The sequence below is a fragment of the Ylistrum balloti genome, unplaced genomic scaffold (genome assembly GCF_031769215.1).
Source record: "Ylistrum balloti isolate Yb309-2 unplaced genomic scaffold, AGI_CSIRO_Ybal_v1 Utg369764, whole genome shotgun sequence".
NCBI classification, from domain to species: domain Eukaryota; kingdom Metazoa; phylum Mollusca; class Bivalvia; order Pectinida; family Pectinidae; genus Ylistrum; species Ylistrum balloti.
Window position 1 is genome coordinate 512,787 of NW_026781961.1, and position 21,874 is coordinate 534,660.

Genomic DNA, 21,874 nt, shown 5'->3' on the forward strand with positions numbered 1-21,874 from the left:
AGTATCAGTGAGTGGGTGTAGCATCGTCAGTGAGTGGGTGTGACTTTGTCAGTGAGTGGGTGTGACAATCTCATTAGGTGGGTACACGTAGCAGGGTAGGAGTACATGGTGTCCCATGATAAAGTCAGATAAAGCAGGACTGGGTTATGTGACACAGAAAACATAAATAAAACGTACTTGTGGAGGCATTTTGTTGTGATGCACTGAAGATGGCTTTGAGATGCTGTCAGACTGAAATAACCAATCATAATTAAGTATAGAGATGACCTTCTCACCCTTAACAGCCCTGATAGTCACTTCTGTTGACTGGTTGGGCTAGTCTACTATAGAAACATGGTGAGAGGTCATAACATTCATTTTTTTATACATGTTAAACATATCAAAATATTTTTCTCTCAAATGCCATTCTTCATATGAAAATAAGCAAACGTAATATGCAAACAAGTGTAAATGAAGGCAGTGATTCTATGAACTGAGGGCAGGCTTTACATATGTATATACTGTTATACATCAGAGGGCAGAAAGGCATGACCCTTACATTGTCACATTGCAAATTATAATCTCATCACAGTCATAATGCATAAAATGGATACTTATTATATGTGATTACAAAAAAACAGGTATGTCATTCACAGCAAACACAATGCTTGATTTCATGCCAACTGTAAAAATCCAACAAACCTTTAAGCATCCCTTCGGCTGAACAGTTTAATCACATTATCAATCTCCCCCAAAAATCAATATAATCATATACAAATGTAACACTAATTATCAAGTTTGTGATTTTAGAAATTATGAACTTAAAACAAATATTTCTGTATCAGCTGGTTGTTTTATGAAGATTACAGGATGAAAGAAGCAGGATGTTGTCAGCACTATCTTATGCACATGATCAATAGGAAATCAAACCATCAGCATTGTTATAAAAAAACAGATATAATCACATCAAGCTGTTAAAGCTGTTATAGAGCACAAAACTGTGAGCACAAAAATAAAGCATTATAATCAACACACTACATGCCACTCGTTATAAAGCCCCACCCACTAGGTTTTAACCACACCTACAACCCTCCTGTACCATTGGGTGGATAAAAGGTCTACATCAGACTCCCACATCACAGCCCCTCTCAAGATCATAGTTCTTATATAATTCTATCTATCCTACCTCACCTATGAAATTTAGAGTTCTCACAGCCCCTCTCAAGATAACAGTCCCTTTATAATTCTATCCATCCTACCTCACCTACGAAATTTAGAGTTCTCACAGCCCCTCTCATAATCATAGTCCCTTTATAATTCTATCCATCCTACCTCACCTACGAAATTTAGAGTTCTCACAGCCCCTCTCAAGATAACAGTTCCTATATAATTCTATCCATCCTACCTCACCTATGAAATTTAGAGTTCTCACAGCCCCTATCAAGATAACAGTCCCTTTATAATTCTATCCATCCTACCTCACCTATGAAATTTAGAGTTCTCACAGCCCCTCTCAAGATAACAGTCCCTTTATAATTCTATCCATCCTACCTCACCTATGAAATTTAGAGTTCTCACAGCCCCTATCAAGATAACAGTCCCTTTATAATTCTATCCATCCTACATCACCTACGAAATTTAGAGTTCTCACAGCCCCTCTCAAGATAACAGTCCCTTTATAATTCTATCCATCCTACCTCACCTACAAAATTTAGAGTTCTCACAGCCCCTCTCAAGATAACAGTTCCTATATAATTCCATCAATAAATGTGTATTCATTACGTAACATTTGGAGGACATTGATTGGTTGTATAGTTAACCAGCTCTTGTTTTATTATTCATTGAAGTTTCTTCCTTGGCTGTGAGGCTGATGGCACTTTGTCTAGGAGTGAATATACATCATCAGTTATCCTGTATTCTGAGACAACGTTTCGGTAAATGTCACTTGTTAAAAGTCAGGTCTCATAAAGCAGGTTCAGTAATGTGGACTTAATGACAATGGAATTTTTTTTTCAAGGTCTATTTAAAGAAGAAGTTACCTTAGCAGGCCAAACTATCTCCCATTCCTAACATTAAACAACAACACAATTCTGTAAATTACAGTCGCCCTCTCTAATGTGAAATTATATGCGAAGGACTAATTCTAGACACTGAATGTTTGACAGACCTACTGTATTTAGTAAGGTAGTGTGAAGTTGTGATGTATTGCCATAAAGACACTACTGTTAATACAATGTCTCCCATGGTTTGATGACACTTTGTCAGGGAGGGAATCATCAGTTAACCTAGTCTATTATGGTGTTTCATCTACTGCATTTAGTGGTATGAATGTGAATTATCCATCTTGTCAGACTGGCTAGTATGTCAATTCTTAAATGAAAGTAAATTCATGCTCCAAGTTTCATGAACCCATGTCCCAAGTAACATGATTCCATGTCCAAATTTTCATGAACCCATGACCGAAGTAAAATAAATGTGTCCCAAGTTTAACGAACCCATGTCCCAAGTTACATGAACCAATGTCCCCTAACTTGGGCCAAATAAAAATCAGTGACAAGCAGTCTTTTTTTTCAATGTCAAAGGTCAAAATGGCCTAATTTTGGTGCATGACACACTGCCTGACCTAGAAAGACCTACGACCCTAGTATAAAGCCCTTTTTTGAATACTACAAATCATATTATCTATTCCAGTGAAATACAAACTCCACCTCCCCCATCCCCTCCTCCCCTCACATGAGGCCTAAGTAAAGAGTATAACTGCTGATTAAAACTTTAACTCCAAACATGAAGACCTGACAGAAGTCTAACTACTGACCTCTTCAGCTGGTAAGTCCTCTACAAAGTTGTCAGGAAACACTCCGATTCGACCGTTCACCTCACCCTTCCACCATCCTGCATCTTCCAGGTCTCTGTCTAGAATAGTAATTATCTCCCCTTCCTGTAGGGTCAACTCATCATCGTTGTCTGCAGTGTAGGAATATCGTACAACAGCTCTATCCACTGTAACCAAGAAAACATCTGTATCAAAATAGGTTTTCGATAACGATGGCAATGACACAAATGTTAACTCTATTTGGTTTGATTTCAAGTTTTCTACAAATCAAAAATTTTTCTAATTTTTAATTTACAATTAAAATATATAGAAATGACGGTTTTGAAGTAAAATATGATATGCCTCAATTATGCAAGACACTTTTGTCATTGAAAAATGTAAACAGTGCTAAAATTAACACATTAACAATATTGAGACTAAATGTCTCAATAAACTTGATCAAACAAGCAATTCCATGGTAGTGAAACAGGAGTAAACTGTTGAAAATCAACTTGAACAAATAGGTTAAAATGAAAGGTACAAGTATTATGTTAGTCAATAACATGCACAATCATATGTCATTATGGAACATTTTAATAGAAATCCTTAAACTATTTCTTATTAGGGTAGCTTTAGGATCCTGAGGTCAGTATATAGAGAGAACCTATACCTTGATGGTAGTTTTAGGATCCTGAGGTCAGTATATAGAGAGAACCTATACCCTGATGGTAGCTTTAGGATCCTGTGGTCAGTATATAGAGAGAACCTATACCTTGATGGTAGTTTTAGGATCCTGTGGTCAGTATATAGAGAGAACCTATACCCTGATGGTAGCTTTAGGATCCTGTGGTCAGTATATAGAGAGAACCTATTCCCTGATGGTAGCTTTAGGATCCTGTGGTCAGTATATAGAGAGAACCTATACCCAGATGGTAGCTTTAGGATCCTGTGGTCAGTATATAGAGAGAACCTATACCTTGATGGTAGTTTTAGGATCCTGTGGTCAGTATATAGAGAGAACCTATACCCTGATGGTAGCTTTAGGATCCTGTGGTCAGTATATAGAGAGAACCTATACCCTGATGGTAGCTTTAGGATCCTGTGGTCAGTATATAGAGAGAACCTATACCCTGATGGTAGCTTTAGGATCCTGTGGTCAGTATATAGAGAAAACCTATTCCCTGATGGTAGTTTTAGGATCCTGTGGTCAGTATATAGAGAGAACCTATTCCCTGATGGTAGCTTTAGGATCCTGTGGTCAGTATATAGAGAGAACCTATTCCCTGATGGTAGCTTTAGGATCCTGTGGTCAGTATATAGAGAGAACCTATACCTTGATGGTAGTTTTAGGATCCTGAGGTCAGTATATAGAGAGAACCTATACCCTGATGGTAGCTTTAGGATCCTGTGGTCAGTATATAGAGAGAACCTATACCCTGATGGTAGCTTTAGGATCCTGTGGTCAGTATATAGAGAGAACCTATACCCAGATGGTAGCTTTAGGATCCTGTGGTCAGTATATAGAGAGAACCTATACCTTGATGGTAGTTTTAGGATCCTGTGGTCAGTATATAGAGAGAACCTATACCCTGATGGTAGCTTTAGGATCCTGTGGTCAGTATATAGAGAGAACCTATACCCTGATGGTAGCTTTAGGATCCTGTGGTCAGTATATAGAGAGAACCTGATGGTAGTTTTAGGATCCTGTGGTCAGTATATAGACCCTGATGGTAGCTTTAGGATCCTGTGGTCAGTATATAGAGAGAACCTATTCCCTGATGGTAGCTTTAGGATCCTGTGGTCAGTATATAGAGAAAACCTATTCCCTGATGGTAGCTTTAGGATCCTGTGGTCAGTATATAGAGAGAACCTATACCCTGATGGTAGCTTTAGGATCCTGTGGTCAGTATATAGAGAGAACCTATACCCTGATGGTAGTTTTAGGATCCTGTGGTCAGTATATAGAGAGAACCTATACCCTGATGGTAGTTTTAGGATCCTGTGGTCAGTATATAGAGAGATCCTATACCCTGATGGTAGCTTTAGGATCCTGTGGTCAGTATATAGAGAGAACCTATTCCCTGATGGTAGCTTTAGTATCCTGTGGTCAGTATATAGAGAGAACCTATACCCTAATGGTAGTTTTAGGATCCTGTGGTCAGTATATAGAGAGAACCTATACCCTGATGGTAGCTTTAGGATCCTGTGGTCAGTATATAGAGAGAACCTATACCCTGATGGTAGTTTTAGGATTCTGTGGTCAGTATATAGAGAGAACCTATACCATACCCTGATGGTAGCTTTAGGATCCTGTGGTCAGTATATAGAGAGAACCTATACCCTGATGGTAGTTTTAGGATCCTGTGGTCAGTATATAGAGAGATCCTATACCCTGATGGTAGCTTTAGGATCCTGTGGTCAGTATATAGAGAGAACCTATACCCTGATGGTAGCTTTAGGATCCTGTGGTCAGTATATAGAGAGAACCTATACCCTGATGGTAGTTTTAGGATTCTGTGGTCAGTATAAAGAGAGAACCTATACCCTGATGGTAGTTTAAGGATCCTGTGGTCAGTATATAGAGAGAACCTATACCCTGATGGTAGTTTTAGGATTCTATGGTCAGTATATAGAGAGAACCTATACCATACCCTGATGGTAGCTTTAGGATCCTGTGGTCAGTATATAGAGAGAACCTATACCCTGATGGTAGCTTTAGGATTCTGTGGTCAGTGTATAGAGAGAACCTATATCTTGTGGCCACAAAGTCATTACTGCTCTATTGGAAATCAATAACTATAATCCCAGAGTAGACATTGAGGTAAAGGATGTATTCTGGCCATTAAGTAATACCTTTTATGAATCCAGGGTAATATATCAAATTTACAATATGGACCTGTGTATACATATATAGTAGACTGGCTAGGTACTCCATAGGAAACCACCAGGTGCAGTGATGTACAAGAAGTCATAAACACTACAATCATATACTGAAATCCAGAGTAGGAAGAGAAATCAATTTCATTGATTTAAAACAACTAGGAACCCTTCAAGTAAGATTGATTTAACAAACAGTCAAGGGACATGATGTTATAAGGTAGGATTTACTTAGTCACAACCAAACTATGTAATGGTAGCAGGGTACTGCTTGTAGGTTGGGTTTGGGATAGAGAAGAGCCTATCAGATTGTAATCTTTAAGTTTGTAGTAATATTCACCAGGTGTTTTTGGTACAGTATATTCCGTAGTACTCCTGTTATACTATCAAAATTTCTAATACTTCCCTGGAAGTCATAAATAACAGAAAAAAAAGTCAGTGAGAAGATGTGTAATTAGCCATGTGGCTGAGGAAACTTCCATGATAATGAATTAAGAATATTGATCTCACAACACAACCTACAGAAAACATCTCGATTATCGCAACATCAATTCCACAAACACTTTTTACCTTTTTAATTAAGTTTAAATTGATAGTAACCATTGCCACGGGCTTAAAATATACAGATCATTCAACAGGGGCATGATGTCAAAAGGAAAGTAATAAGACCAGCATGTGTCTGGTGTGACCTTGATAATCCAGCTATATCTCTGAACATTTCCTTCGAGTGGGTACTGACAACAGATTAAATACTCCTATAACTTAACCAGTAGAAGAATTTAGTGTGATGTTTGGATGACTACACTGTACAGGTCACCTTCATCAGGTAAATGATAAGCAAGAAACGTTTTGTACTAACACTGACGTATGTAGCAAACAAGATGATAGAGAATCCTTCAGTTTTTTACGCTGTACTATAATCCTATATACACTACTTATATATGGAGTGACCTAATGGTAAACAGGTTATTGAAGAACAAAAAACCATCTCCTTTATGTCACTGCTAATACATTTCACACTGGTCATTTGTCTGATAAAGGTGGCTGTGTAGTCATCAAAAATCTTCTACCAGTTGTGTTTTCCTATATATAACCAACATCTTAACATGGAAGATGTGCCACATTAAAGCTTGATATTATCAACAATAACTTTTGTAACTCAGTGATTTCAATACCATCCACATACATCTCAGCTGAGTGTAAAACCAAATAAACAACAACTGAAAGAACTCCAACCATAATGCGTGTAAACACTTACCATTCCTAGAACGGGGGCGGGGTTTTACTTCCATAACTACCACTCTCCACACACCGGTACAATATGTAATGATGTCTTAGCAGGTAAACTAACACAGGTGAAATAAATACGATGAAAGGTCCACTAACAAGGCTGAGTTATCCCAGCAGACAAGAACGTATTCTAGATCTGCACTGCTAGGTTACTGGGATAATCAATTGTAGATATCCATGTAAACATGTGCTAGAATCCACATCACACTCCAGTGATGTTGTTCCGATATTCCAGCGAAAGCAGATCTACATATGCTTCAGATCATTAACTGGTAGCAGTGTAGTATTGGTTCCTTTCCTCTCTTGGACAGACAGGAAACAATGAAACAGAACCAGCAAACAGGGCCAGCACTTCTCCCTCCTACGAGTTTCAGGACTGTTTCTCTTTGCTCTGAGATAAATGAATAGCTTTCCCCTTCACTGGATCAGATGACCAGCATTTCTCTTGGACTTTTCTCCCTTCACTGGGTCACAGGACCAGCGTTCTTCTAGGACTTTTCTCCCTTCACTGGGTCACAGGACCAGCGTTCTTCTAGGTCTTTTCTCCCTTCACTGGGTCACAGGACCAGCGTTCTTCTAGGTCTTTTCTCCCTTCACTGGGTCACAGGACCAGCGTTCTTCTAGGACTTTTCTCCCTTCACTGGGTCACAGGGCCAGTGTTCTCCCTTCACTGGGTCACAGGGCCAGTGTTCTTCTAGGACTTTTCTCCCTTCTCTGGGCCACAGGACCGCCACACTTTTCTCCCTTCACTGGGTCACAGCACCAGTGTTAATTTAGTATACAGGACAAGTTTTCTCACTCGCTGGAACAGAGGGTCTGCTTTGCTCCCTTCTATAGATCGCAGGACCACATTCCTCTTGGATACAGGACAAGTTTTTCCCCCTCCTCTCGGAAACAGGACTACTGTTCTCCCTCTCTGGGTCGCAAGACAAGTGTTCCTCTGGAACACATTAAGAATTTTTTCTCCCTTCTCTGTGCTACAGGATCAGTGCTCGTCTGGGACGAAGGGCACCAGTTTTCCTCTACTCAGATATATACGTGCTCGTCTGGGACGAAGGGCACCAGTTTTCCTCTACTCAGATATATACAATGTGCTGTGGTCAGATTGTTGTAGAATGATATCAGTCTTCTATTTTACCATCCAGATTAATACACCACAGCCTTGCTACAATCAACTACATCCTTTCATTTCCTACAATGTCGAAGGTCACCATTTATGATGTCTATTATAAAGTGTATGACAAGTGACCAGGATATCTTTATTGCTGGAAAAGGTCTCTCTATATCTACACACTGTAAAGTGTATCATTTAAATTGTTCAAACTTGAAGCAAACAGGATACCTTTCTGTACAAATCATTCTGCAGACTTATCTATTGATTTCATTTTTGATAAATACCTGATTTTTTTTGCTTTTTCATATTTGGATTCTTATCTTTGATTAGAACCCCTCAAAAACAACTTTTACCACATGTCAGAATCACTGTATTAAGGATATCACTGACAACATCTACTGTATTAACAGGAAGTCAAATCCAAGTCGAAACAGATATTTCCTGTACGTTCAGGAAGAAAGGAAATCAGGAACTGTTTTGTTGCCTAAGTATGTAAGGGTGAGGATGAGAGTCGTATGATATAGGAGAGAGACAGGGCACCAGCCCTGGTCTATATTACATACTTATGATGTACTTACACTATCAAATTCCTTATGCTCAGGTTACTATAAAACATCATAACACCACTGTAACAGGTCAACCACTGCAAGCATCAGCTGACCAAAATTTCTTAGCTGGACTAGGATATCCCCGGTGTGATATTAGTTACAAGTTGTTCAACACTAACCCTATCCCACCTTTACTAACACTAGATAATAAATCTTTTGCCCTTTAGATATAGATGTTCCCTGTCCATACTATAATCTGTCATAACACACCTAATGCCATATTTACTCTATATAACACCTCTATACAGCCATAGGTACCATATTTTTCCTAAACAACACCTCTATATAGTCACAGGTACCATATTTATCCTAGACAACACCTCTATACAGCCATAGGTACCATATTTATCCTAGACAACACCTCTATACAGCCATAGGTACCATATTTATCCTAGACAACACCTCACAACACCTCTATACAGCCATAGGTACCATATTTATCCTAGACAACACCTCTATACAGCCATAGGTACCATATTTATCCTAGACAACACCTCTATACAGCCATAGGTACCATATTTATCCTAAACAACACCTCTATATAGTCACAGGTACCATATTTATCCTAGACAACACCTCTATACAGCCATAGGTACCATATTTATCCTAGACAACACCTCTATACAGCCATAGGTACCATATTTATCCTAGACAACACCTCTATATAGTCACAGGTACCATATTTATCCTAGACAACACCTCTATACAGCCATAGGTACCATATTTATCCTAGACAACACCTCTATACAGCCATAGGTACCATATTTATCCTAGACAACACCTCTATACAGCCATAGGTACCATATTTATCCTAGACAACACCTCTATACAGCCATAGGTACCATATTTATCCTAGACAACACCTCTATACAGCCATAGGTACCATATTTATCCTAGACAACACTCCTTTTATCTAAATTCTTTTTCAAAATTTCTATTGCATTCTCCATAAAGAAAAATCAACATTAGAAAATTTACAATATTTTTAATTCAACCTAAATTTTTAAACTTGTAAACAAAGGAATATTACACTGAACAAAGGCAAAAGTAAACATTGTAACAAATAAAAAACCAATTTAACATGATAAATCCAATTCTATCCAATCCAGATATCAACACCACAATGTATTATAAAAACTAGGATTATATATATGATAAAAACTTGCTTCTTTAGAAACTATAAAATGTAACGGGTGATTTTATCTGCATTGTGTTTATAATTCAGATAGTCACTATTATATTAGGATCTAATGTACATGCCTTACATTTTATACTGTGCAGGTCTAACTACCATCTAAATGTGACAATTCAGAAAAGACAATGATGATACAGCCAAGTTATAATAACAAATGTGTATATTATTTATCTTCTATACAACACTACAGAATCTAATCCACCTGACCACTACACAAACTGTGATCACCACAACAGCTACACTCAACGTCAGTCCTCTTCATTCAGTTAAAGATGTGAACATAAAAATGGACTCCCAACACTGAAATGTTTTAGCGATGTCAGGAATATCTGTAAGTTCATACTTGTCTAATATTGCTTCTATAATATTCCTAAACTTAGTAAACTATGTATATATGTCTGTAAATTATCTATGCATGACATATATGTTACAAATATTTAGTAATGTGCCAGTATGTGTATTAAATAGATGTAGTTAAAATATCTCTGGAATTTTAAGTTGGTCACAGTAGGCATTCACATGTTTGTGATGTTACCGAGTTCACATCACATGTTAAATCATATTAATGGAGGTCACATGCTAAAGATATAATTACTGGAGTTCACATGTTAAAGATATAATTACTGAAGGTCACATGTTAAAGATATAATTACTGAAGGTCACATGTTAAAGATATAATTACTGGAGGTCACATGTTAAAGATATAATTACTGAAGGTCACATGTTAAAGATATAATTACTGAAGGTCACAATTTAAAGATATAATTACTGAAGGTCACATGTTAAAGATATAATTACTGGAGTTCACATGTTAAAGATATAATTACTGGAGGTCACATGTTAAAGATATAATTACTGAAGATCACATGTTAAAGATATAATTACTGGAGTTCACATGTTAAAGATATAATTACTGAAGTTCACATGTTAAAGATATAATTACTGGAGGTCACATGTTAAAGATATAATTACTGAAGGTCACATGTTAAAGATATAATTACTGGAGGTCACATGTTAAAGATATAATTACTGAAGGTCACATGTTAAAGCTTTTATAATTACTGGAGGTCACATGTTAAAGATATAATTACTGGAGAATTAACATCAAAAATGTTATTTGTATTGCGGGATTTCACACATAGTCTACCTCTTCTGAGTATACACATAAATGGTATCACTGGTGTTGTGTGGATTGGAGCTGACAACAGTAGACCACTGTCACATAGTCTACCACTTCTGAGTCTACACATAAATGGTATCACTGGTGTTGTCTGGATTGGAGCTGACAACAGTAGACCACTGTCACATAGTCTACCACTTCTGAGTCTACACATAAATGGTATCACTGGTGTTGTCTGGATTGGAGCTGACAACAGTAGACCACTGTCACATAGTCTACCACTTCTGAGTCTACACATAAATGGTATCACTGGTGTTGTCTGGATTGGAGCTGACAACAGTAGACCACTGTCACATAGTCTACCTCTTCTGAGTCTACACATAAATGGTATCACTGGTGTTGTCTGGATTGGAGCTGACAACAGTAGACCACTGTCACATAGTCTACCACTTCTGAGTCTACACATAAATGGTATCAGTGGTTTTGTCTGGACTGGAGCTGACAACAGTAGACCACTGTCACATAGTCTACCACTTCTGAGTCTACACATAAATGGTATCACTGGTGTTGTCTGGACTGGAGCTGACAACAGTAGACCACTGTCACATAGTCTACCTCTTCTGAGTCTACACATTAATGGTATCACTGGTTTCGTCTGGACTGGAGCTGAATGACAACAGTAGACCACTGTCACTTAGTCCACCCCCTGTTGATAGCCTTGCAAGGCTGTAGCTTGAACGTCCTCCAATAATATCTGGATTATCTCCCCTTTGTAACTGTGACCCTTTCTTCTCCAAAGTTGGCTGAGCACATGCTCCAAACATGTCTTGACCATGACAGGGTGTACTGTGTATATATTCAGTGATGAAGGAAGGAGTCCTCTCCGATCTATACCCCGAGAAGAAATTTCTTGTGCCACCATCCTCTAAATTTTGGCTTTCCAGTTCTGATGAATCACTTGTATATTGGTCAAATGAATAGTCAACCTCAATGATTTCCTCAATGTCCTCCTTCTCTTCATCTGAGTCAATGATCTTTTCCATTGCTTCACCTTTCTGTTCTTCCTCACTTTCAGAGCTCTCGAAACTGTCGTCATAGTCATATAATCCTTCAGCACTGCTGCTCAGGTTGGACGTACCTTCCTCCTTCTCACAGAAATCTCTAGGCAAATCTTCAGCATCCCCTCCCAGAGACTCTCCTATGTAGGTAAAACTTGAATATCTTTCCATTTGATCACCTCGAGGAGTGTGCTGTGGTGTGTTTACTGGAGTATTTTGTGATGTGTTTATTACCTCTGGACTGAACATTTCCTCCTGAAACTTCCTCTCTAGACTTAAAACATACTCCAAGGATAAATTGCTGGTGTCGGTTTGGCAGTCATATCTGGCTGAAGGCACATCGCCTTGTCCATATTGTGAGTCATCTTCATCCATAGCTAGGATGTTTTCCATAGATGGTGAGATATATGTAAACCCTGGGTATTTCTCTGGTGACTCTGAAATACAGCTGTTTAATTTACAGCTATCCAATCGTGGAGTTACCTCCTCCTCCTCAAGGTCGACTCCTTCAACAGACTCGTCCAATAGGTCATCAATGGGACGTAAAGCCTCCTGCAGGAATGAGTCAAGGTTAACCTCGGGCGAGTCTGGTGTAGTGACCATGTTGTTTCTAATAGCAATGGCAAGACTTGGACTAATGTTAGGGGAATCTAAGGACACCCCTTCACTCTCACTGTCTTCGTAAAATACAGACTTCTCATCTACCCCATCCTGACTCGTTCTGCCAGCCTCCTGAGTAGGGTCCCTGCTGTCTACAGTACTGTGTGATGGCATTCTCTGCCCATGGATGTGAAGGTCACAAAAGTCACATTGCCCACAATGCCCTGTGGTGTCTCTAATCCGATCGATTCTTTCCTGTTCCTCCTTTTCATCAATCTCCATGTCACACAAACTGTATTGCTCTCCATCGGATTCCTCTTCACTTTCCTCACCTGCATCCTGGCTTAGATGCATTGTGTCTTGCTTAAGGTTACCTGACTCAAGATTCAATACATCATGTCGATTTTGTTCTTGATTTCTACACTGACCAAGCCTCTGAGATACTCCTTCTTCATGAGAAAAGAAAGTTTCCACAGTGTTAAGGTCCTCAGAGAAGGGTTGAATTCTATACATTATCAATGGATGGTCTTGAATTCCTGGGCTTTCACACAGGGCATGATTACTAGAGTTCAGGGGTTTGGTTCTCTCTGATTCACCAGCCCTTCCTATGTCCCTGGGTATCGGAGAGCCTCTGGTCAGATCTTCTTCCATTTCCTTATCTGAACGTCTCCTGTAGGAAATAAGGACAACAGGTTCCTTAGCTTTAGATCGAAATAGTTTTTTCCAAGAGAAGCGCTTCCGTCTCGTCTCTGTACAGTCTCTCACGTCAAAAGTTTCATCTGTATTCACATCCAGAGACGATGGTCTGGAGGAAAGGGAGTGACTACTTTTACCTTGTTGGAGAAGACCATTGTTCCTTGTCAACCTGGAATTAGAACAATGACCCTTGTCATGCTTGTAGCTTGTATCTTCGAACTTTCCTGACTGATTGTCTTCTACCCTATATGACTTAATAGGAGAGCTTGAGTAACGTGGTTTAACCTTGACCTTGGCAGGTGTTCCAAGGTCAGAGGTATTCAAGCTGTCCTCTAGGGTTGTATCGTAACTCAACAGCTCTTTGATGGGTGAGGATGCTCGGTCTTCTGTATTTCCGCCACTTCCAAATCCAAATGTTGACATGTTTGTTGGTGTGTTGTCAGCAGAGGTTGCAACACTGACCATGTCTGGGGTCTGAGTACCAATGCTACAGCGAGGCGTATATTGACCACAGATCTGAGCATCATCGGGTACAGGAAACATACCCTTTTTTGGACATGTACTTGTACCCATTCTGAGTCGTGCGTGAACTGGAGAGATCCATGGACCGTCCATATTTCTTTGCTGCAGTAGTATTGGATTATCACAAGACTTGACTGTAGCGTGCGAGAGGCCATTACTGCAGCTATAATGTGACAGTTGTCCTGGTAAGTCTACATACTCCCCAGAAGCATTGAATCCTGTGGATGATTGCCCTTCAACCTCTGGTTCAGGGATCCTGACATCAATGTCTGCATTGGAGAGAAAGGATACTACATAGGATCCATCTGTATCCATGTCAGACATTGCTGTAGCATAATCAGTGTCTGCGACAATATCAGTGATAGCAGAATATAGAGAATCCTCAATACCACACATCCTACTTGACTGGACACAACCGTCCTCACTTTCTGTGTCACCATCAGATACCATGGGTGTTATAATCTCCCCGTCAGACCCCTCTCTCAAAAACTCAGATCCTTGAGGCGATATCTCCCCCTCAGACCTCTGAGCGTCTGGAATACTGTCTGCTGTGTAATGTTTAAACTCCTCCATTAATCGGCGGCGTAGCTCGGGGTGGTGTCCCATTCCTCCAAGCTCCTCCAGACACTGCTCCAGACACAGACCATGCATCGTTTTTGCAATCACCTGATCTACCAGTTCATTCACATACATGTGTTCATAGTGGAAGACCTTCTCTTTCACAGAGCCAGGGGGCAGTACATTATAGCTTTGGGATGCAGGCGAGGTGCTGAGATGGTCATCATCCTTTACATGTGTTGTATCTGAGACAAAGCCCATCTCAGCATTAGGACAGCCACTCTCCTGTTTATCTGAAGTTCTTTCTTGGGTGAGGCTGTTTGGAGTTCTGCTTTCTGGGGAAATGCTGTCTGACGGTTCCATGATCTCAGGTTCATCCATGTATCCCTCCTTCCATTTCTGAGATTCTGGATCAAACAAGTGATAACGGTTGGCAATCATCCGTATAAAGGGAGACAATTGACCTGTCCTATTGAGAGACCCGAGGTACGAGTCTTTCACTATCCTATCTGGTAGCTCATTAGACTTACCGACATTGTCCTCTTTTGTGGAACATTTTTTAAAATTTTGCTTTTCGAAACCTTGTGCACCTGCACCATCCTCTTTCCTATCACAGACGTCATCATTATTGATGTCATTCTGGCTCATAATAATGGTCAGGAGTGATTCATCTCCTTCATCATATATCTCTGGCATGGAGGAAGTCTTCTCACATGCCGTTTCCAAACTCCCGACTGCAACATCGAGGGAATCAACAGACACCTCAAATGAAGTTGACTGATTGGGATCCTGTTTTTCATTCATATGTGCAGCTGTGATTTCCTTGAGCGGTGTACGAGTAGTTTCTGTGGAACCTGGGTCCAACTTGTTCCTGCAGAGCTCTGTAAGAGAAGGCACCTGCCTGTAGCAGTTCTGTGTTTGACTTGCTTCAGTCTTTTTCTCATTGTAGGGCATCACTGACTTAGATCGTTTCCTGAACACGTCCAGTTTCATGACACGTTTGAATAGAGACTCTTTCCTCTTTCCAGTAACAGCTGCAGTCACAGAGGTATTAGAGACTGTGGGTGATTGGTGTTCCCCTGACAGCCAACTTTCCAGCCTTGAAGAAATACCTGAGTTTTGCTTTCCTGTGTACATATTGAAACTATCTACAGATTTTGACTGTGACATAGAGTCATCATGCGTTGGATTTTCAACGCTGTTGTTGTTGCTGGCATTGCTTCTACCTCTTGCACTACCTAAGACTGATGAACGGCTCCCCTTACTCTCAAGCGAGGCAATGGCTGATGCACATTTTTTCCCCAACATTACATTTTCCTTGTTCTCTTCATCCACCTCTACATCAGCATATTCTATCAGGTTTTCCTCGGTGAAGTCCTTTGGTTGCACAAGCTGCATTATGGAGAGTTTATTGAGGCCACTTTGGATGGCGTAAGATGAGGACTGATTACTGGTCATTTTTCCTGATATCATGTCCTCAGGATTGATGACATTTGTCTCCTCTCCTGACACTCCATCACGGTCCAGTAAATTTTTGTACTGCACATCTGTGTCCCTATCTGTTGTCTCACCCTCTGATCCTGGCTCACCAAACAATACATTGACCCAGCTATCCTGAGCCATCACACCATCCCTTCCCTCCCGATCTGTGCAGAAACTTTCCTCGCTACTTCTGGCCAGGTTCTGCGAGCCACTGTCCTCGAGATCGGAGTCCAAGGTATGAGATTCACAGGGTTGAGGGGTCAATCTACATGCTTGGGATGGGCGGGGGGTAGGAATAGGGGGTCGGACATGCAAACCTGTTGAGCAAAGCAAATAAGCAAGCCATACACAGCTAAACTACTGTACATCCAACACTAACAGTCATGCAGCTCCTCCCAATGTTCTATCCTGTTGGCTAAACACAAAGCATCAAGCCATGCTGGCCCTGAAAATTAGTTGTTCTAACACAAAACAAATTGTGAATTTTAAGGATTTTTGTGATATTCAATTTAATGCTGAATTTTACACATGAAATAGAGACAATGATTTGTGCACAAGCTTTAATAATGTTAGGTGGAAACATTGGGGAGAACCTACAAATCCTTTCAACATAACAAGCAATAAACTTCTTTTTTCATCAGTGAACTTTCTGTTTATTGAAATTTAAAATTCTTATAACTGTAAGAGTTCAATGTATATTTCCAATGTCTGTTTATTTGATGATGAAATTCTTCTTTTTGGTTTCTGACAATGACAACTTTTATTGAGTGTCATCAAACTGTCTCCTTGTTTATAGCTTATTATGTCAAACTTCACAACAATGATTAGAACTCAGTAGCTCAGATACTCCCAACACAAAAGTCTTCACAGTCCACTCCCAGATAAGAAATAAAATATCATCTACCAGAGTAAGTGTGTTATTGTACTACTGGAAGGTGAGAAGTGTTAAAGACACTAGTGATACATAGGAACTGATAAAGGCTACACACAACTGACCTACATCAGTGACTAGAAATGATAACGTACCCACTGCTTAAAGAACATTCACTATCATGTGAGGAATTGCCAAACATACTTCATAGAAGAAACAGTTTTCTGAAATAAGTTTAATTAACAAACTGGTGACCAGATGTCCTTGTTGATGATTGTATGGCAGGTGAGAATATAGTAACCAATATGTAGGCAGGGAGGTAAATCACCATCACTTATAAAGTTATACAACTAGCAATGATGGACAGAAATCTACAACATCACTTACCTGGCTTTTCACGCTTTGTAACTATATGAGGTTTGCTTTCTTCTTCTGTATGTTTGACTGGTAGATCAGGGGGTGAATGGGAAACCTAGCCAAAAGGAACAGTGGTTATATAAAAAAAGATAAAACTAATGCAAGGGAGGTAACTTACATCAAAGATCAAAATAATATGATAAGATCTGAAATACTAACATATGATTGATGAGACTTACACAACAATATCTTCCTTTATATCCACTGATCAATCTACAATTCATTTTCAAGAGTCCTTATCAACCTAATTGCTGAAAACCTAATATTAAAAATTAAAAGTATTTCCAGAAATTCTGAGTCCCATCCAAATTCTATAGGTACAGGAGTCAGGACTTGCACATAGATTTATCTCTACTGCATATTTTTAGGGCTAGCATTATTTCTTTTAAGGGTCAACGATGTATGACTGCAACACATTTTGTGAAATGTAAAAATAACCAATATCTTATTTATGTCCTACTCTCCACTTGAATGAATTTAAAAAAAATTGTCAACATTCACTTCACTATCATTCTTACTTTCAAGACGACTTAAATTATTGCCATTCACAATTCTAGTGAACATTTTCTGAAAAATAACTTCAAAACTTAATTTTCCATGTATACCGTTCCTTTTAAGGCTAAATGATCACAGAATATTTATATTATATTACAAACAGCTGTAAGATGGTATTAAAGCTGTTATTGGAAAATCCACGTCACAATACTGTCAAAATCTGCTGATATTGTTGTGATTTTTCCAAATGAAACTTTTAATACAAAACTATGTTCCAACATTCATTTTTCAATACCAATGAAAGAATCTGACATGCAACACATGCTTGCTGTGATAACAATATCACTTATCAGAATACACAATTTGTGATAACATGACCATGTCCCCCTGAATATTACAAAGTCAGACATGGTACCAGTAGACAGGTCCCTTTGTCACCTCAGATTTTGTCAATAAAACCTAAAACTTCTGGGTGGAAGTATGGCCCATTGCTACATCTGTGTGACCCTAATTTTTCAAGGTCGGGTTATAAATACACTTTAGACTAATAAACATGACACAAATACATGAATGACAATGTCACTGGGAATACTTCTTAATCTATTTTTAGAAAGAACATACTGTGCCAAATAGTTTCAATACACAAGGGATTCATGTCGCTGAAACGTCAGATTTTACCGGTATGAGTTTTGATCCATCCCTAATATTTGATCTGTCTGGAATGTGCATGTTTTTACTAAAAATTGAAACTTTTCTTTTTGTCTGCAGCAATATTGCCGATCCTAAAATGTTCCACTTATGATATATCAGACGCCCATCAATGGTAACAGGTCTAATGAGCAATACTTATAAACTTAAATAAACTGGGAATAAAACTTGTATGTGTCCAGTACTACTGATGATAAACTGACCCTTGTACTAACCTTTTCTGAAGTCTTCACACTCGTGGGTTTGAGTTTGATTGGTCCTGATCCAAATATATTGCCTAAACCTACACCTCCAATCAGCTTCTTCTTGCCTTCTATTGTTGGTTCAGCTGGTTTCTCCTCTGTACAAGAAAGAAATTTAACACACTGAATGTCTGATCTGCAGAACAGGTCTAAATAAAATTAGGACAGATATTTAAAAAGAACAAAACACCAACAACATTAACATCCATCAAAATGCAGTGAAAGATATGATGAGAATCTGATTAAATAATAAAATATATATGAATTTATGGTGTGTAATGTCCATTTAACATTGTGTTAAAGTCTTCAATTAAAGGTAAATATTGAAGTCTCCTTCCTTGCGAAAGATACATATTTAAATTCATAATACTTGGTAAAGCTATTGGAAGAACAGAAGCAATAAGTTATAACTGTTTGTATTATCAGAAAGGACAACACAAGTTCCTGAGTTTTATGTTAGAAACCAGGTGGGTGGCACAGGCACATTGGGCCTATGTTTGATACAATGAATTTATTAATGTCCAATTAAAACTTCTGTATATATCATCATCCTAATATAAATATGTCAAAATGTGTATTTATTAGGACTGAATATATGCATGGTGTATGTGCAGTCTAATTATAATACTCAATAAAAGTGCCTGATATTTGTAAGGGAGACAACCTACCCTAGGGAAATTTAAATTTACAAATGTAGGATACAAAGCATTTGTGTGTTTTTTTTCTCTCACTTATTTCTCAAAACTGAACAATAAAAAAAACTAGACACCATGGGAATATTCATATGCTTTTGAAAATGACCCACCCTACGTTTCTCAAGAAATAATTACTGGGAGTAATTTTAATGACCATCAGATGGTAAGCTAATAGGTATACTTTCTCTCCAGCACCATCAGATGGTAAGCTAATAGGTATACTTTCTCTCCAGCACCATCAGATGGTAGACTAATAGGTATACTTTCTCTCCAGCACCATCAGATGGTAGACTAATAGGTATACTTTCTCTCCAGCACCATCAGATGGTAGACTAATAGGTATACTTTCTCTCCAGCACCATCAGATGGTAGACTAATAGGTTTACTTTCTCTCCAGCACCATCAGATGGTAAGCTAATAGGTATACTTTCTCTCCAGCACCATCAGATGGTAGACTAATAGGTATACTTTCTCTCCAGCACCTCTCATTTATAGAATATCTTTATTTCTAGACTAAGTATAGACATTTGATTGGAAAAGCTCTAGGGTATTGGAAAAGCTCTAAGGTATTGGAAAAGCTCTAGGGTATTGGAAAAGCTCTTGGGTATTGGAAAAGCTCTTGGGTATTGGAAAAGCTCTAGGGTATTGGAAAAGCTCTTGGGTATTGGAAAAGCTCTTGGGTATTGGAAAAGCTCTAGGATATTGGAAAAGCTCTAGGGTATTGGAAAAGCTCTAGGGTATTTCTGTCTTTATATCAATTCTGTTGTCATTACCAGGAGTTTTTTCTGGCTCTGATTCTTCAATCTCTTCAACAAAGTTAGAAGGAAACACGCCGGTTCTTCCATTCACATTGCCTTCCCACCAGCCTTCTTCTTCCTGTATACAACATACAAAACATTAGAACAGAAATGAAAACATTGATCTAATCGGACTTGAATGTTTATTCCCAAATCTAGAATGCTCCTTCATAATACATCCCATATTTTCTGGGTTACAATCTGTGGATATTTTCCTCAGCAGTTGGGCATGCGGCTTTTATACCAGAGCATTGGTTGCTGTAACATGTCGCGTTTCCAGAAAGAATTAAAAATAGTGATTAAAATCAAAGGTACCAGTATGAGACACCAGTGATAAGTTCTTACGAGTATCCGTTCATCACCTGTTTGTCACTGAAATAGATTGCATAGAACCATCATTTGCAACTGCATATAGGACGGTTTTCAGTATGAAATAAAAATAAAATTTTTGTGGATTTAAATAATCCTACCTTTTAATATGAATCCTAATGATATCTTCTGAACTTTTATTGTTGTTTCGGAAGTCATAACAGAAGTTTACAATAGCCTGTTGCATCCTGGGATCCATAATTGCTATTTTACGTTTTTAAATAAAGGACTGTGTATAATTCATTTGCAAACTTATATGAAATGTTTCATTGTCGATCTTGATTGATTGCCTTCCAATGTCTGTTCTATCAACAAACGATTACCACATCATTAGAAGGGGTGTGACTTGTAGCCCTGTACATCTTATATGTGGATCAAATAGAAAATCGTTAAAAACCAGCCCTGCAGTTTATACTCGGGGTTTGGCTTATAGCCTGGAAAATATGGTAGTGATGCTTCATTCATTTGAAGTCAAAACTTAAAGATACATATACATATTGCAGTAAATAAAGCCGTCTTACAGAAACAATTGGTGTGTAATAATCTCTCCAAAATTTATCACTGTGTTTACTATTGTACATTGTCAAAGAAAACAAAAACCATTCATAAAGGGTTAAATTTTCAGTTTTATTGAAAAATCCTACTAGTCTGATCCACACACTAATGTAACAATGTCATTCATACACAAAACCATCTATATAACAATATATTTCATGACAACTTTTATTTCCATAAGAAGATAACTCCAGATCCATTAAATCAAGGGCTTTTTAAAAAGCAACAAATTGACAAGAAAACAGTTTTTGTTATATATATTTCTTTGATCACCTTTGGGGGAGATCAAAACCAGCATATGTATCTTGATAGAAAATACTACCTCGTCTTTTCCTCACCTGCTTCAAAATATCTACAATGTCCCCAACTTCCAACTTCAGCTCGTCATCCTTTTCTGGGTCATAAGAATATACTACCTTGGCTCTTTTTCTCTTGACGTTGGGCTGTAATTCTGAAATGTAAAAATATATGTAAAATGTCTCTCACAACTGAATAAAATTTATATAACGCTGGTAATAGAGACTCTGAGTTCATCAATACAACATCAGAAGACACACTCCACATCAGTTTTATAGTCATACTTAATGATCCATTATCACAAACAATTAATTACAACACAGTATATTAATGACTGTCCATTGGTATTCACCTTTCTTTTTTGGTGCTGTCATTCCTACATGTAAATCACTTTTGATTTTACTAGCGAGTTCTCTGACTGATGCCCCTCTGTGTTTATTGTGAGGTAATTCCTCCTTTATTTTGGTGGGTTTGGCCTTCTCTATCACCTATATAAAACAGAGCATATCAATACTAT

At 38.4% G+C, this 21,874-nt stretch overlaps 2 protein-coding genes across 4 annotated transcripts in view; one reads left to right on the forward strand and one right to left on the reverse strand.

Annotated features, from left to right (window-relative positions):
* The window catches only part of LOC132543794 (SH3 domain-containing kinase-binding protein 1-like), a 63,387-nt gene that overhangs the window by 31,663 nt on the left and 9,850 nt on the right, over nucleotides 1–21,874 (reverse strand). For both annotated transcript variants that reach the window (XM_060207320.1, XM_060207319.1), the window contains exons 3-8: nucleotides 21,710–21,845; nucleotides 21,399–21,511; nucleotides 20,113–20,215; nucleotides 18,618–18,742; nucleotides 17,170–17,254; nucleotides 2,795–2,979 (exon numbers count right to left, since the gene is read on the reverse strand). In XM_060207320.1, coding sequence (XP_060063303.1) covers nucleotides 2,795–2,979; nucleotides 17,170–17,254; nucleotides 18,618–18,742; nucleotides 20,113–20,215; nucleotides 21,399–21,511; nucleotides 21,710–21,845 — 747 coding nt within the window. The remainder of the gene's footprint in view (nucleotides 1–2,794; nucleotides 2,980–17,169; nucleotides 17,255–18,617; nucleotides 18,743–20,112; nucleotides 20,216–21,398; nucleotides 21,512–21,709; nucleotides 21,846–21,874) is intronic.
* Nucleotides 1–21,874, forward strand: part of LOC132543795 (coiled-coil domain-containing protein 83-like) — a 58,389-nt gene that overhangs the window by 7,504 nt on the left and 29,011 nt on the right. The window contains exon 1 of one of the 2 annotated variants that reach the window (XM_060207324.1): nucleotides 10,137–10,206. The exons of the other annotated variant lie outside the window; for it this stretch is intronic. The gene's annotated coding sequence lies outside the window, so the exon portion shown is untranslated. Of the gene's footprint in view, nucleotides 1–10,136; nucleotides 10,207–21,874 lie in introns of those variants that run through there. 2 annotated transcript variants of the gene reach the window in all.